This window comes from Squalius cephalus (genome assembly GCF_949319135.1).
Source record: "Squalius cephalus genome assembly, chromosome: 7".
NCBI classification, from domain to species: domain Eukaryota; kingdom Metazoa; phylum Chordata; class Actinopteri; order Cypriniformes; family Leuciscidae; genus Squalius; species Squalius cephalus.
Window position 1 is genome coordinate 37,127,336 of NC_137128.1, and position 16,848 is coordinate 37,144,183.

At 38.8% G+C, this 16,848-nt stretch overlaps 2 protein-coding genes across 3 annotated transcripts; both read right to left on the reverse strand.

Moving 5' to 3' along the window:
• Nucleotides 1-713: 713 nt before the first annotated feature.
• slco5a1a (solute carrier organic anion transporter family member 5A1a) lies at nucleotides 714-11,578 on the reverse strand. The gene is made up of 10 exons (XM_079875339.1): nucleotides 10,468-11,578; nucleotides 9,812-10,255; nucleotides 7,592-7,724; nucleotides 7,301-7,509; nucleotides 6,431-6,595; nucleotides 6,145-6,343; nucleotides 5,898-6,057; nucleotides 4,530-4,765; nucleotides 4,383-4,447; nucleotides 714-2,342 (listed from the first exon to the last, which is right to left on the reverse strand). The coding sequence occupies exons 1-10, from the start codon at nucleotides 10,856-10,858 to the stop codon at nucleotides 1,885-1,887; spliced, it is 2,460 nt and encodes an 819-aa protein (XP_079731465.1). The 5' UTR covers nucleotides 10,859-11,578; the 3' UTR covers nucleotides 714-1,884.
• An 894-nt stretch (nucleotides 11,579-12,472) lies between these two features.
• lactb2 (lactamase, beta 2) lies at nucleotides 12,473-15,975 on the reverse strand. Of its 2 annotated transcripts, none has more exons than XM_079875431.1 (7): nucleotides 15,728-15,975; nucleotides 15,470-15,633; nucleotides 15,155-15,281; nucleotides 14,328-14,506; nucleotides 14,057-14,205; nucleotides 12,737-12,824; nucleotides 12,473-12,587 (listed from the first exon to the last, which is right to left on the reverse strand). In XM_079875431.1, exons 1-7 carry the CDS (start codon nucleotides 15,847-15,849, stop codon nucleotides 12,547-12,549), a joined length of 870 nt encoding a protein of 289 aa, XP_079731557.1. In that variant the 5' UTR covers nucleotides 15,850-15,975; the 3' UTR covers nucleotides 12,473-12,546. The 2 variants fall into 2 exon arrangements, with proteins under 2 accessions (XP_079731557.1, XP_079731558.1); XM_079875432.1 differs by having other exon boundaries at nucleotides 15,155-15,275; nucleotides 15,728-15,934.
• Nucleotides 15,976-16,848: the final 873 nt, after the last annotated feature.

Genomic DNA, 16,848 nt, shown 5'->3' on the forward strand with positions numbered 1-16,848 from the left:
CACACACGTTCATGTACACACAAACTATTTTGAGTATTACAGGCTTACAGGTTACAGAGCATGTTTTCACAGAGATGAAGTTTATCCTCAGATCAATGACGCCTACGATCAATCAGTTTCAAAAAGAAATACAAAACCTGTCCTAACTGAAAGAAAACAAGTTGGCAAAAAGATTGAATCCGATATTTGGTGATAATATAGCATAACAAGCAATTTACAAGCAGGTTTAGTCCTAATATCTCACTCTGGGTTCAGCGGCACATGTTCAAAGGGCACAATGGTAATTTTGAAATAGAGCTTTGATTTGCCAGCGTGCCTGAAAGAGTCCAAAGCAGTGTTATATGTTTAACTAAAATGATTACATCTCTGTTGTAAAACTGTTAAAGTAAAATTCCAAACGACACTAAATCACAGCACAAAATCAAAATAATTTTATTTAGACAATTTATTGACACATCATTTATTTGTACAAGTAAAACAAAACAGTTAATAAAGAATTTCTGAAGGTTTGCCCCCGATTAGACAAGCCTTCAAGTAACTTCAAATAAATAATTGTATTAACGTGTCTTCTGTTCGCAAACAGAGCACAGTAACATAGGAAGGGTTGGGGGAAAAGAGGGAGAGGAAAATGAAACATACGTTTTCCTCAGCAGTAGTTCAGTGTTTATCATGCTCTGTTTCTACCAAAGTCCAGCAGTGATCAGGAATTAAGCTGATTTCTGCTCAGAGCTAGAGATGACAATCATCACGCGTGTTACCATCAACACCACAAATACTGGCTCAATTGCAGCGCAAACAGAACACCATCTTCAAGGGGGTGAGAGCATGTTTTCAAGAGTATACATAATGTTTGTCTGAACATGAGATGACGTATCTCCTATAAATGAGTTGTGTTATTTACCGAGATGACCGTTGACCACCGACATACAATCAGCAACAGAAGAAAACATTATTAATACTGATATGATGCACAAAAGTCAAAGGTTATGAAAAAAAGACACAGAAAGACTTAACAGATGTGTGCACTGCACCGTTGCACACACTGTAATTGTAGTACTAAAAAGCTAAACATTTAGTACAACACACAACAGAACATCTGAAAAAGAAATGGAACAAAGTGGAGTAAATACGGTGGGCGGAGTTTAAAGTTTGGGAGGAGCCACTGCTTGTGTAGAGTCAATCCTTTGGGAGGAGTTTAGTCTGTGCGTGGCAAATATAGTTGGTAGGGAGGATGTTTTAGGGGAGGAGTTTAAAGATTGGGAGGGGCTAAGAGGTGAGTTCGACTTGAAGCGGCTCTGCGCAGACCGATTGATGTATGGCATCGAAGCACCGCACGAGCGATTAAGAGTAGACGTATCTAAATGCTTTCGGATCGCTCTCACGGTACTTTGATGCCGTACACCGACCGGTCTGCTTCAAGTCGAGCACACCTGATGAGTCAGTGCTGTGGGAGGAGTTTGCATAGTAAAATTTGCAGTCTCTTTCCCTTCACTGTTGAAACATGATTGGATGAATCAACGAGGTAAACAAGTACATGTATTTATCTACTGTACAGGCGAAGCAGAAGAGTATGAGCACAACTAACACTATAGGTAACTAGATGAGATAACTACAGTAAATGTGTTTGAATGTGTGTATTTGTATGTGATGATTACCAGAGGTATTTGTCCTGCTGAGGTATTGTGTCAAAATTGTTTTATTACTAATTGCAATATTGTGTGTTTGACGTGTATTTGTGTGTGTTTTTTTTTAAAGGCACCAGCAATGGCTATAAGCGGTGTGGCGTGTTTTCATTTAATTAATAATCGGCCCTCTTAATTGTATGATGTTTGCATGCATGTGATTGAGCAAGTGTAAGTATGTGTGTGTGCATGGCTCCAACACTCACACTGCCACTTTTTCAAGAGACCGTATGGGTGGAGTTATTGCTTTCAGGCCATTCCCTGGGCAACTGTTACCACGGCTAAGAGCGTGTCCAGTTGTCATGGCAGCATGGGAGTGTTCAGGTGGCCTGGGCAGGAAGACAGGACAGGAGCGTGTGCGTGCGTGACCTTTGTGACCTCCGGCATGGCAGATGAGGTGGCTCACCGTGTCCAGCGGGGAAAGCGTGTGCGAGTGTGTGTGTGTGAGCGTCTGCTCCTCACGCCGCTTCAGCGAATACCAAGTGAGGAAGATAAACAGGAAGCCCAGGAACTTCAAGCTCGCCGCCAGACCAAAGTAAACAAAGCGGAGGGAAGTGACATCGTACTCCCAGCAGGACCCATGGAAACCACAATCCTGCTGCCACAGCATACAGGTGGTGTCAATCACAGCTCCAAAATAGATAGGAGTGGGGATATAGGCTGGAGAGAAAGAGGGAATATATAAAAAATGTAATATTCACTAATTAGCAAGCAATTCATTAAAACGCATTGGTAGTTAGCAGTATTCTACAATTCAATGGTTTGGGGTCAGTAAGATTTTTTATTTCTTGAAAGAAATTAATATTTTTTTCAGCAGGGACATTTAATTAAACATAAGACATCATAGTTTACACAAAAATATAAAGCAAACTGTTTTCAACATTGATAATAATAATAAGAATGTTTCTTGAGCAACATATCAGAATACTACAATGGTTTCTGAAGGATCGTGTGACACTGAAAACTGGAGTAATGATGATGAGTAATAAATAACATTTTTAAATCTATTAAAATTGCAGTAACATTTCACAATATTACTGTTTTACTATATATTTGATCAAATAAATGCAGCCTTGTTGAGCATAAGAGACCTCTTTCAGAAACTTATTTTAATTGATCACAAAAATGAGTCTACTGATTATGGTCTTCTGGTCAGATAAAAAGCATATTAATATATTAAAGGGCCCCTATTATGGATTTTTTAAAATGACCTTTCATGTAGTGTGTAACATAGCTCGAAGTGAATGAAAACATCCTGCAAAGTTTTAAATCTGAAAGTGCACCGTATATAAAGTTATTGTCTTCCAAAAGTAAGAGTCGACTCTGAGTCAATGAACTGAATCATTTTTCAAACGAGTCATAAGTCGTTTCGTTGTGACGTCAAGACGAAACGTTAGCATATTGCCCGCCCAATTATTGCGCGCACAGACACCAGGGAAAACTTAAATCTAAAACCAACAGCTGATTCCTGTGGATACTGGATAGCATCATGTCGAGAAGACGCTGTGCTCTATAATGTGAAGGTAAAGCCAGTTTTTTTTACTGCCCAAGGACGAGCATGTGAAGAATCAGTGGTTAAAATTAATCTCTACCACAATATCACAGCAGTATAATCCTAAACTTTTGCTGTTTTCCCTTTATTTTACTGACGACTTCTCAAATCTCGGAATTCAATGCAGGATGCGCAAACCGCTTGCTCTTGAAAGATGGTGTTCAAAATACTTAGTTTTGAGTTTGATATTGTGTAGGTCTCCTGCTAACTGGTTAATTCACATTACTGTCTTACTGAAATACTTCTGCTGATCAGTTGTGGGCCACTATTACCTAAAACTGTGTCTATTAATGCAGATTGTGTGTCGTTCTCACTACTTTGAGGAAAGATTAAGCATGGAGCAAGATTTGTTTTACCAGCATTTGTTACATCAGTCATTCACGCTAGAGCTCGATTAATGTATACACTGTTATTGATACAGTTTCCACATGTTCACTGCAATAAATCAGAAAAATACTACAAGTAATATAGTACAAGTAATATAATCGGTTTGTTGACGGACATGCACTTGGTGTTAATGCTGATGGTGAGGAATTACAGTTGCAACATCTCATAATGTACCTCAAACTGAGTAGCGTATCACTGAGAAACACTGAGTCCTGCTCTAGTCGTCCTTACGATGGAGGTTCGGGTTGAATAACTAGTTCTTCCAGTGTTTCATTATTGGATGAAGGTGGGAGGATTGATATGCTAGGATTGATATGGTAAAATCAACGTCATTGTTCATTACTGTGTTTAGTTTGCGGTGTAGGAAACCTCAGGACAAGCAGAGCTGACGTTGTTAAGGTAATGAACGTTTTTGTTATCGACACGCCTCTGTACAAGGTAGACCAATCACAAGAGACTGAGCTATCTGGCCAATCAGAGCAGAGTAGCTCGGGGAAAGGCGGGATTTAGAGAGATTGATTCATCTGACAAGTCGTTTGAGAATCATTGAAAATGTGGTGATGTGCAAATGTATATTATGAGAAAATTAAACAGTTTTTGACCTTTGATGCATGTAAACCTGTTGTAGGAGACTCCAAAACAACATTAGGAAACTTTAAAATGGCATAATACGGGCACTTTAATACTGATATATTGTCCAGCTCTAGTTGACAGTCACAGAAATAAAAGAGGGAGTTCTGTAAAAATCTATCCAATCCTACCAAGAGTCCTGAGAAGAACGAACTGCATTCCCAGAGCAAACGGCCTGTCCTCTTCATCCACTGACCTGCTCAGAAAATAAGAGTGAGAGATGAGCGAAACAAAGAGCAAAAGAGAAATGATATCCGAGGACGTGGAGAGAGGCAGACCTGAGCGTAACGATGATGACGGACGGCTGACCGCAGGCGGTTATGAGAGTGACGATGAAGAGAAAGATGAGGAAGGTGATGAGTGTTCCACAGGTGCGCTCACACTTTCCTGCCAGTGCGTAACCATTCTCGTTCAGGTACGTCTTCACGATCACCACCTGGAGCTCATGGTTTCCTCCTGATGGCGTGATCACCTGTCTGCTCTGAACGCATGCGCAGTCAGAATAGTTTCTGATCTGAGCGGGAGAAAACACACACAAAATATGTCAACAATATTGACATAGACAATGTCTCAACAATTTTTCTTGCTAGTTATATTTTTACATAGCCATTTTTATTTATCCTAAGGCAAATATGAAAAATGTTGTCTTACGCAACATTTAGTAACATTAGGATTCTTTTACAACAAAAATTTATTAAATTATTTTTAAAAGTAAAAAAATAATAAAAAATAATAATACAACCATCAGCCAATCATTATAGCAAAACAAACATATTTAGCTGGGCACAAATTTCTTTGATGCAATTTTGTTTCACAAGCTTACGATTCAACTCAATTTGATTCAGTATTGATTAATTTTGAGATATATAAATTAGGTATATATGTCTATGTTTCCTCAAGGAAAAAAAAAATCTCTCAACTAATGCTATTAACTATACAAGGAACCCTGTCAGCTGGTATATTACTATAATATTAAAGGTTAAAATTAACAACTGATTTGTATCAAAGATATGCATAGGAAGGCAATTCAAATAATGTTCTAAATAATAACTTTTTAACTATATAATTATGTTTCTACTCAAATTAGATTTTTTAAATATAAACATTTAAATAGTGGCATTCATAACAACTTGCTTTCATGAATGATTTATTCACATACATTACATTAAATATTAAAGAACGGGTTAAGTAAAAGTTCACATGCGCTATACACTGCCGCTTTGCTTGAACTGAGGCAGCTACAGTGATCCATCACATCACATTAAAGACAGCCAAAACGCTATTTATTGTTTGAATTTCGTAAAAAAATCTTGACAGATGAGACTGTTTCATATCAAAAGTAAAAAAGCACAGAGTTTATTGTGATTCACTGGATGGGAGGCGCACTACAAATAATGCTAAGTGAAGTTTTTCAAGCATCATCTAAAAACAGCATAGACTAAAAAAGATCAATTCTTAAGATCTTGAAGAATCAATATCAGCTAATCGAAATGAGAAACGGTTAAAATCGGGAAATCAATATTTTCAACCCAGCCCTTTTTTTGGTTTTGTTGTGCATTGGATTCACCGTTTTTAATCTACATTTCCATTGATATTAATCCACGGTTTGTGAAACGGGGTCAGTAGACAGATGTGAAACAACTCACTCCTGAGGTGTGGTTGGCGATGTTGCTGCAGCCCGCCAGACATGGGTTAAAGTAGGTGATGCCGTCAGAGCCGCAGACGGGTGCGTACTCATGAATCCTGCAGCCACAGTTGACGTTACAGCTTCCCGTTAGGTTTCGGTGAGACAGAGTCAGCGTGGGCCTGCAGAACACAGATCGAACATCATTCAGTGCAGCTCATGTTTGCAGGTGATATTTATGTGCGTGTCTACAGGGGTTTCTCCATTACCCAGTGGTGTAAGGGATATTGATTCCACCAAGGTTGATGCTCTCACAGCCGACGATGAAGAGAGTGGAAAAGCAGAGCAAAGACACTCCACTGCAGATCATGGCCAGCTTGGCTGCTTCTCTTTCGCCCAGTTTCAGCTTCTTAATTATGTACCCTCCTAAAACTATACCAACACCTGCACTGGGTACAATGATCAGACCTGGACACACACAAACACACAATTAATAAATACCCACAGTAAGTTCTGTGATCAGATCGTATTTGTGTCTGTGCATGTGTGTTGTACCTGTGTATATACTGGCATTAGATGCTGGAACACCAAATTGAGATTCAATGAATTTGGGAATGAAAGTGATGAAGGCTGTGACGATGGCACATTCCGCCGTATACGACAAACTCACAAACAAAAACGTCACATTACTTAATATACGCACTGCTGCTTTAGGCAAATCTGGAGAGAGATAAAGAGACAGAGACAGACAGATTTATAATTTGAATTTAAACATGTCATCCAAAATGTGCTCATACTTATAATCAGTGTTGTTGCTAACTAAAACTGAAACTATTAGAAATAGTTTTTGTTAATCGAATTTAAGCTGAAATAAAATAAAATACAAAAATTAGATGAAAAAAATAAAAAATATTAATACCGGTAAATACTATAATAGTGTATAAATAATTCTAAAATAATGGGAATAACAAATAAATAAATAACAAATTTAAGATAAAAAACAGACAGTTCAGGGCCACCAAGTTAAAGGAATATTGTTTTAAATAAGTATGCATACAAATACTTGCCCATGTATTCAATAAAATAAAATAAAATACTACCACGTCCAACTTGCTAGCCATCTCTACAAAGCAAATCTGTGGAAATCCTAGCTGTGTCAATATCTAGAGTGACATTTTTCTCCAAAGATGACCAAAAGAGTGTTGTGAGTTTTTTTTTTTTAAACCACTACAAATCTGGGGTGTGTTTCCCAAAAGCACCGTTAGCCAACCATGGTCGCAAGTTCCATTGAATTCTATTGGTAACGACGGAACTTGCGACCATATTTGGCTTTAGGTAACGCACCCCTGTTTAGAAAACTAGCGAGTTAGATGTGGAATTTTAGATCTGATCAGAATCTGCCTTAGATCTGACATTACGGTTCACCTTTGAAATTTTTGCCAAAACCCATGGAGGACGCGACAGCCTGGCTCTTTTCCTTCATCATCTCATCATCATCGCTGGACACATCACCTGCACTCTTTTTTACACGTCTTTTACTTTTCTTGTGGCGCGGCGGAAGTTTTTTAGGGAAGGAGAACATGGGAAAGATCACCAACAGCATTGCCACAGCACACAGGAGAAACCCACTCCACCTGAGAGAGAGAGATGGTTACACTGTTAAGTTGACTGTATGTTCATTGATAAAAAGCAAACAAGAGACGAGATTTTCCTCACCAGTTTCCTACAAACCGTGGGTCACTCTGGTCAATATTGACAGCGGTACCAGGGTCGACATAGAATCCGATCAGAATCCCACCCAGCAGGTACCCAGCGGCTGGTCCGAGAGCTCCCATTACATACATGATAGCTAAACACACACACAAAGAAAATAGTGGACTTTCTTTAGCCGTCACATGCTTCTTCTCACATCAGTGAGAAGCAGTTACAGACTCTGCATGGCAGAATTCAAGTCAGAGCAAAAAATAACTTGTTAACCAACAGGCTAAAATAAGGCAGTTGTTTTGCTCTTTGGGTTCCTGTACTCACACATGCATTATACACTCATATGGTCGACTAGTATAAATGCAATTTTGAGAATATTGGCATGGACTGTTACCATGCACACTTGCCAAAAAATAGAAGATTGTCAGTCCCAAATGTTGATTTTGTTTAAAAATAATTCTGAGAAAATATCTGAGTATCTGTATCTGTGATACCTGAAGTAAATCCCCTAAATTATTTTTCAGTGCATGTAGAGAATATAGAAGTCACTCCTAAAATTTTGAATTACTGACTAAAATTAAATAAAATATGTTGCATTTTAAGCTAAATAGAAATATTTAACAAAACAAAAAGCAAAAACTTAAACTTAAATTATAATTGAAAAAATTAAAATGAAAGCCAAGTAAAAATCTTAATAATTTACAATTTCTTGCAGATAACATATTCAATTTTTTAAGTCACCTGAGGTATTCATTATTTCCAGGCCAAAACATCTTATCTGCGAAGCAAAGAATGATATCTCAAGAATATGGATAGGTGGCCTCACAGAAATGAGTAGCTATATAGATACATAGACAAACTGGTTTACTTTAAATCCAAATAGTTCAGTGTCTCTTCAGGGTACGGATAGTTTCATAATTGGCTCGTTTACCCATAAAAACACCATGGGTACTAATAAATCTTAAAACATTAATCTTAAAAAACAAGCCATGATTGGGTTTTCGGTCAGATTTTTGGTTCAAGTCTCTAACATGTTCAAAAATGTGCAATATTTGGAGGGACTTTCATGATAGTTGACTACCAAGGAGAATACTGAAAAGTGGCATGGAAGTAGGTCTATATGTGCCCTGTTCCCATGAAGGAATTTGCCCCAAGCAAAACATTTTGCCTGACTGATTTGACAGAGACTTACCCAGCCAGGGGCAGATTAAGGTCTACAAAGTCCCCAAGGGTCAGGGATTTCTAGAGGCCCCACTTCCCAAGAAAACCCACATGCACACACAATACAAACACATGAATATGGTTCAAATGTTGTATCACTCACTAATAATAATGATCATAAATATTAGTGATAAAACATGGCTATTCGAATGAGGTGATTCAATCTCTGCTGGATTTTTAAAATGGGGTGGCACAGAGGGGCCCCATATATAAACATGGCTGTGTATTCCCTAGTTGCTGAGAACATTGTTTTCAGACATAATAATAATTTACTTGAATTAGGTTTTGCAATTGGATATATATTTAGACATATTAAAGACTACTTTTTGTCAAAGTTTAGATTTTTTTAGTTAATTTGAAGTGTCAATTTTTGCATTATTGTTACAGTCAAATCTGGACACAGAGAAAGCATTTAGTTACTTATACTAGCAACATAAGCTTGATCAGTCACATGAAAGTAATCAGAACATTGACTCTATTTGGCACTGGCTTTATTTAAAAATATATTACTGAGTGTTTACATTCCACGAGCAGAGATCTGGATTGTGGTGCCAAAGCCACGGCTTAACATTGCCAAAGCATTGACAGGGCTCTGATCCAATTGTGTTCAGCATTGCCAAATTTTCTGGCAACAATGGGCAGCAAATAAGGCAGTGATTGACAGCGACGTTGGGCATTGTCAGATTAACAGTGCCTATTCTTGACAAGCGTAGTATGTGTTTACATCTGAAACTGACGTAGGGAGGGGTGATGTGTAACATTTATCCTACAAACGCCTGTGCTCGTCAATTGTCTGTTATTTTAAAACCTCTGTCCACAGTGTCCAGTAACACAAGCAACTACTTGTACTGTAGAAATAGATTAATCAAAAAAGTATTTGCAAAAAAACGGTGAACAGAGGCCCTCTGATCACGTGGGCCCCAAGGCTACAGCCGAGGTTAGCCTATGCGTTAATTTGCCCCTTGACCCTGCCACCCACCAACACACAGACTACACTCCAGCAAAACTCACCCAGGTACAGGGAAGCATTCTCCTTCTTCACATTGTCATCCAGGTAAGTTGGTCCAAGTGTGTATATGGGAGTCGATCCCATTCCCACGAGAATCTGAGCACAGATGAACAGCGCCACGTACAGGGCGTGCTCACTCTCCTCCCGGTCCCGCTGGCACCTGGACAGTGTGGGTCTCTCCTGCCCACTGCCATTACCGCTGGCACAGAGCCCCTCTCCCCCCACTGTGCTGTTCAGCTCCTCCAGCTGATAGGGCGGAGAGATGAAGTGAGGTAGGGAGAAGAGGGCGGCACCCACTGCGATTAACACGCCCCCTACGGCCAGCCAGCGTGGCCTCTGACTCCGTCCACCGAAGTAGCTGATGAAAACCACAACCAGGAGACTACCGATGTCAAAACAGCTGACCAGCAGACCTGACTCCGAGCTCCGCAGACTGTACCGCTTTTCTGAAAAACACAGAGTTCATTCAGTCTGAAATTCTTAAACTCCAATCCTGAATGAAAATACTGAAAACTGGGAAAAGATGAGATGGTGAAATTAAGAAATTGGGGATGGATGGAGATTGGTGAAATATGAGATGAGACAACATGAGACCTTAAAGAGCTGACAATGGAAGAGAAGAGAAGAGAAGAGAAGAGAAGAGAATCAGTTCTGATACCTATGGTGGTGATGACGCTGCTGAGATAGCCGGACACCATCAGAGACTGAATAAAGGTTAGGTAACACATGCAGAACAGGAAGCAGCGAGAGTCTGAAAGGATCCCGTCCACATAGCGCCTCACCGGCACCCGTAACATGCGGAACCTCAAGAGCGCCGCCGCGCCGCCGCGACCCTCCGCCGGCTCACGACACTCTGTCCTGACGGGGGAGCCGCACCGGGGCGAGCTGTGCGGGGCAGAGAGCAGAGTCTGATCCGCGTCCTGACTACCACTGAGCACGGGGAGGCTTTTAGATTTCAAACCCTGAGTAGATTCCTCACACAAGTACGGAAACGGTTTCACGGGTGCGAGGCCCCCTCCCCCGGCCTCCCCAACAACACCGGATTCCATCCTGACGGGCAGCGTGAGCTCAGCGCGTCTAGTACACAGACACACACTGACACACGAACATTACAGGCTCTCGGATAAACCAGCCGCGGCTTATCGTTGACAAATCCGATCCTTTCTGTGCGAAAATACTGTCCCCGATACTAAGAGCTTCAGATAACGGACCACACCGGCTCTCCGACCCGTTTATGAGCGCGACAGAGACGCAGACATTATGCCCTGGCTCATGTCAACAAAACACCTTAACAGATAACGTTACTTGTAAATAGATACGTTTTATTACGACTATATATAAATGCGCTCTTTGTTCGTTTACCGCACCATTTTCGATTCGGCACATATTTACCAAAACAACACAGTGAATCGACGGTCGACCGGCCGCCGGGGGCTCACGCGCCTCTGCGCGGATACTGCAGCGGAGCAGCGCGCGCGCTCGGCCGCATCACACACGCGCATTCTGCCCGGTTATCTGCGCTAGATTAATAATCCCGTTTAAATCCATCAGCGACATTAAACGGTAATCGATCGCCTCCCTCTGCACACGGCTCCGACACAACATAAGATCTTCGCCGTGTGATCAAAATATCCTTGTCCTTGGACGGAAAGGGTAGAACGGACTGTCCGTTATTCACGGTATCGTTGTAAGCAGTATCTCCTCCAAGCGCAGTTGGTCTGTACCGCAGCTGGTTACAAGCAGATAAGCGTTAACTTCCGGTTCACGATTCCTCTGTCAAAAAATGGGGGTGCACAAGGCTGCACCACCCCAGACCGCATTTTAACCTTTTACTGTCTTATGATTTTAACCCCTTGCAATGAGAGCATGTGCAAATACCTTTTTTTTTTAAAGATATGAGCACATTTTTGATTAACAGTGGTCTAGCAAACATAATATACGTATTGACATGTTTCAACCATCTCTGTAGTAGGCCATTTAAATGTTTTTTTAATATTTATAAAAATATTATTAAAAATATAAAACCTATTTATATTAAACTCAAGTATTAGCAGTACTAAAAGTATTACTCATGTCATGTTACAAAAATTTTTAAAAAATTATACATATTATAATATATACATACACACACATACATGCGTTCTGTTTATAATCATGTATATTACCATAAGAATCCAGTTTTGTTATTAGCCTAATAAAAGCTGCTTTATTGTACATTTACTTCCATATTATTGGACACTGTCTCATGGAATAATTGAATTGTTGACCGTGAACAGCGCATACAATTCCATTTATAATCAGATTACATTGAGACAAGGGTTGTTACCTTTTACATGTTTTCCATTTTAAGAACCTTTATGTTACATAATTTATTTTACTGTTTTAATGTTCTCATTTTTAAGGCTTTTTGGAAAAATGTGTCTGCTAAATAAATGTAAATAGCCTGCTATTGGGGCATGTCGTCACAAAAGGTCAATTTTGTTTTTTTTTCCAGGAATTAAATGCAAAATAAATAAATAGCTGATTTACAGCAATGGTATGTGCCTATACAAAAAAATACCAACAAAAACACACTTTCCCTGAGAAGGAAAAAAGTGACAACGAGCCCCAGACTCCTCTAAAGTATTTCCAGAATTAAGAAATATTGACAAAATCAAAATAAATCCATCTCAGTCCATCGGGAACTTTTTATTAGACACTGTGTGTGTGTGTGTGTTGGGTAAAAAAAAAAAAACATTCACAAATTGCTCTTCCACTGCTTTTCATTTGGGCCTTCAGCTAGAAAAGAAAAACAGAAAGAAAGTTAAGACAGACAATAACTGTATATTTAAAAAACAAACGGTGTTCATACACCATCACATGTGCACACACAGACATGCGCAAACACCTGTGTGCACACACACGTACAAACACAAGTGCGCACACACCAAGGCAGATCTTTCCTTCCTTGTGGAGTTTCTTTAAATGGTGCAACAAGTTAAACTCTGCTGCTCTGTGCAGGTGTTCAGGCGTCTCCTGGCATACAGACAATATGAAAAACAAAAAAACACACATGAAAATCATGTCATGTACACAGTATAGAAAACAAAAATATTACATTTCTATAACTAATGTACTCTCATTTGTGCAATTCTCTGCATATTATTCTATAAAGCAGTGGCCACTTAAAGAGAACCGATGATTTTTGCAATATTAGGATGGTCCCACTTTATATTAAGTGGCGTTAAGTACATAAAAAAATAAGTACAATGTACTTATTGTGTTCATATTGTATTGTAAAACACTTTTGCTGCTATTGAGGTGTGATACGGGTAAGGTTAGGGACAGGTGTGGTGGATTGGGTAGGTTTAAGGGTGAGTTAAGGTGTAAGGGAAGGGTCAACTGTCTAATTACAAATGTAATTACATAAATTAATTACAGCTGTAATTACATGCAGGAATTTTTAAAATATAAGTACAATGTAAAAACATGTAGTTACACAATAAGTACATTGTATCAAATTATTAATTTCAATGTAAGTACATAGTACTTAAAGCCACTTAATATAAAGTGGGACCATTAGGATTTCATTACAATTTGTATTATATGTATAACAAATTGAGGAAAAGTTTAAATGAAAAATGAATTGAACTTTCAGAATGTAATCTTAGAATTTGGTTAGTCCCTTATTTGTACAGTCACACATTTGCTTATATGATTATTACCTAGCAGTAAATTAAAATATTTTTTAGTTGTTAAAGGCTCAGTGTCTCAGATTTTGGCCCCCACTTTACATCTGTCATTTTCTTTTCTCTCCTTGTGGACTGCAGGTTTGACGCTGTCAAAATGTATTAAACATGTTTTTGGATTTAGTCTAATTAAAGTCATCATGAAACAGAAGTTGTGATAGTCTTTTGTTCCCTATTATGACATATTTCCAAGTGAAGGCTTCTCAAACAAGAAAAAAAATGTAGGGCGGGACTGTTTGTGGTTTGCTAGTGATGTGATGTCATGTGACAGCATGTTGCCCCGCCCTCACGCCAGTAAACACATCATCAGAGAAGAGAAGACGTGTCACTGCAAGAGCGACAGGAAGTTATTTTGACTAAAGATTTTAAGGGGGCAAGAATTAAAAAAAATAATAATGTGCATGGATAAATCATTTATAATAAACACTGCAATATTCCATAAAAAATAGAAATTGTTCATTTTGATTTTATGGTGACTTTAAAGAGTCAAGAATAAGATAATTCAGAAAGGAGTTGAACCTTGTACACCACTTTAACCAGTTGGCTGGAAGTGAATGCAGTTCCTCGATTCTCCTCCAAAACATTTAGGATCTGCTGTTCTCTTGCGTTCCGGTGAGTTATATACTCACAGATCTTAGAAGCTGCGTTGTGGACCACTGGCCCATGACCTGACACACCAAAATAACAGAAAACAAGCATTTCTTAGTGTCACCGAAAATTTTATGTAGAAAGCACTTTGAAAAAGAAAAAAAAGACTGTAACATCAACACGCACACAGACTTGGACTTACCTGGATATATGAGGTCGGCCTTCACGCTGAGGAGCTTCTGCAGTGACTTCATGTAATCATGGAGGTCCTCAAATACGGCCGTGCCCTCTCCCAAAATACAGTCACCTGAAAACACAGCCTGCTCCTCTTCCAGGAATAATGCCATGTGATCATCTGTGTGTCCGGGAGTAAACAGCACCCTACATGCAGCACAAACAGTTTAACAACAACCTTGTTCAAAAGAAACAACTAACTAATGGTTTTCCATTTAGAAACTTACACACTAATTTTCCCAATGCATTTATATACAATCCCAGCATGCAAGTAAATAAAAAAGAAAATCATAAAAAATATATATTCAAAACTAAAGCTTGGGCAATACTTGTATTCAGCAAGGACCTATTAAATTGATCAAAAATGACAGTAAATACATTTATAATGTTACAAAAGATTTCTATTTCAAATAAATGCTGTTATTTTAAACTTCTTCGGTTTACACAAAAATAACACCATATCAACATATGATTTCTGAAGGATCAGGTGTCACTGAAGATTGGAGTAATGATGCTGAAAATTCAGTTACACATCACAAGAATTAATTACAGTTTAAAATATATTAAAATAGAAAACCAAATGCAATAATATTTCACAGTAATAGTGTTTTTACTGTATTTTTGATCAAACAAATATGGACAAATATGAAGCTAGAGACTTTAAAAAAAATATATATATATAATAATCAAAATACTACCGACCTCAAACTTTAGTGTATAAATATGAGCATGTAAACATGACCAAAGACTAAAGAATGTGTGTGTGTGTGTGTGTGTGTGTGTGTGAGTGTTTACCGTAAAGTTGCCCCTTCAGTCTTTATCACATCACCATCACTGAGATATTCATATTTCTTCTTCACGTCTCCAATCGCTTCTTCCTGTGGAGGACACCGAGGGAGTTTACTGACCCTCAGCTCTGCTTCTGCATAACACATGCAGCTATATTAGTGAGGATTTCTCATAAACCCAATGGTTTTTAATACTAAGATAATGATATTTACTTTTACATTATTAAAACATGATTTGGCTGAGAGCTTTTCAAATAGAGGCACTTAAAATGTTTCGCTATTTTAAATGACATTTGGGGAAAAAATGTCAAAACCTGTTCACCTTTGTGAAAGTGTGTGAGTATGTCCTGCACTCCTCCAGTGTGGTCATGATGCCAGTGTGTGACTATAATGTGCTGTATGGACGTCTCGTGCTGCTTCAGAGCCTCGCGCAGATTGACAATATACTCCGGTATCGCGCGCTCACCTGCATCAATTAACACTCGCCTGACAGACACACACAGATACACAGCAACATTTAATACACATTGACATACTTGTTACATTCAATAAATAGGTTGTACATGTCAAATACTTGTACCTTCTGCCCGTCCCGACCAGGTATGTGTTGGTGCCCTGCAGTGTCATGGGCCCCGGGTTACAGCCCAAAACACGCACCACTCTCGATGACAGCTGCTCAATACGAGGAATCACCGCGGACATTTTCTCCAGCACTCAGCACGAACTTTAAATGACCCCTGTAAACGCTCCTGCGACAGATCAGACTGACAGCACTTTAAACAGAAACTTCCTGTTAAAAAAAGTCACACTTTACAAAATAAAAGTATCTGAGGCGGCTCAAGGTATGGACGTTTCTTTTGATTTTATACAGAAGATTTTATTTTGGGGGAAAAAAATTCACCCGTTTTTTTTTGGGAGCTTGGAGGTCCCTGACCCTGGCCTGATGATATATCCATCATAATATCTGTAAAATGTGCCCCCCACCCCTGAACCAGATATTGGTTTGTTGCCTTAGCTTAGGGCAACAATGTGCTGTACTGAAACACCAAGGCTTTCTATATAGGTGGAATAAGGAAAACAAGCAATTATGCATTATAGAAATATATAAATCAGGAGTAAGGAAGCAAATATGATGCAATATATAAATCCAGTAAAAACTAATGCAGTAACTTGCAGAAATTATTTCCAAACTTAGTTTTGTTCCTGTCATGAAAACAAACACTGTGCCTTCCTACAAAAAGGCAGTATATAAGGTTAAAGTGTAATCTCCAGAGTTACTGGATTTTCTAAGAAATAGCACTTGCTAAAACTATAAATAACAAATGCTGCAACTAGCCTGAAACACCAGTTTTCACCAATACCAAATTAAAAACATAAAGATTGGTTACATGATTATGTGTATTGATAAATTGTGTGTGCCCACATGATTGAGTCGTGAGAGTAAATGTGCATAGGCATGTTTAAACACTCAGGACACTCAGGAAATTGTCCTTTACTTCACAGATACATGAAACTTTATTATGGAGCTGCACAGGATCAAAACAGCTTTGGTTATTCAGTCGCAATACACACCGATAGTCTGTTAATGTTGAATTTAAATATGCACAGACTAAACTTGATCATACAGATGAACGTGTTAGTGTTAGTATTGATCAATCTTATCAATGGGGATTTAACAACGATTACTCGTATAGTCAAAAC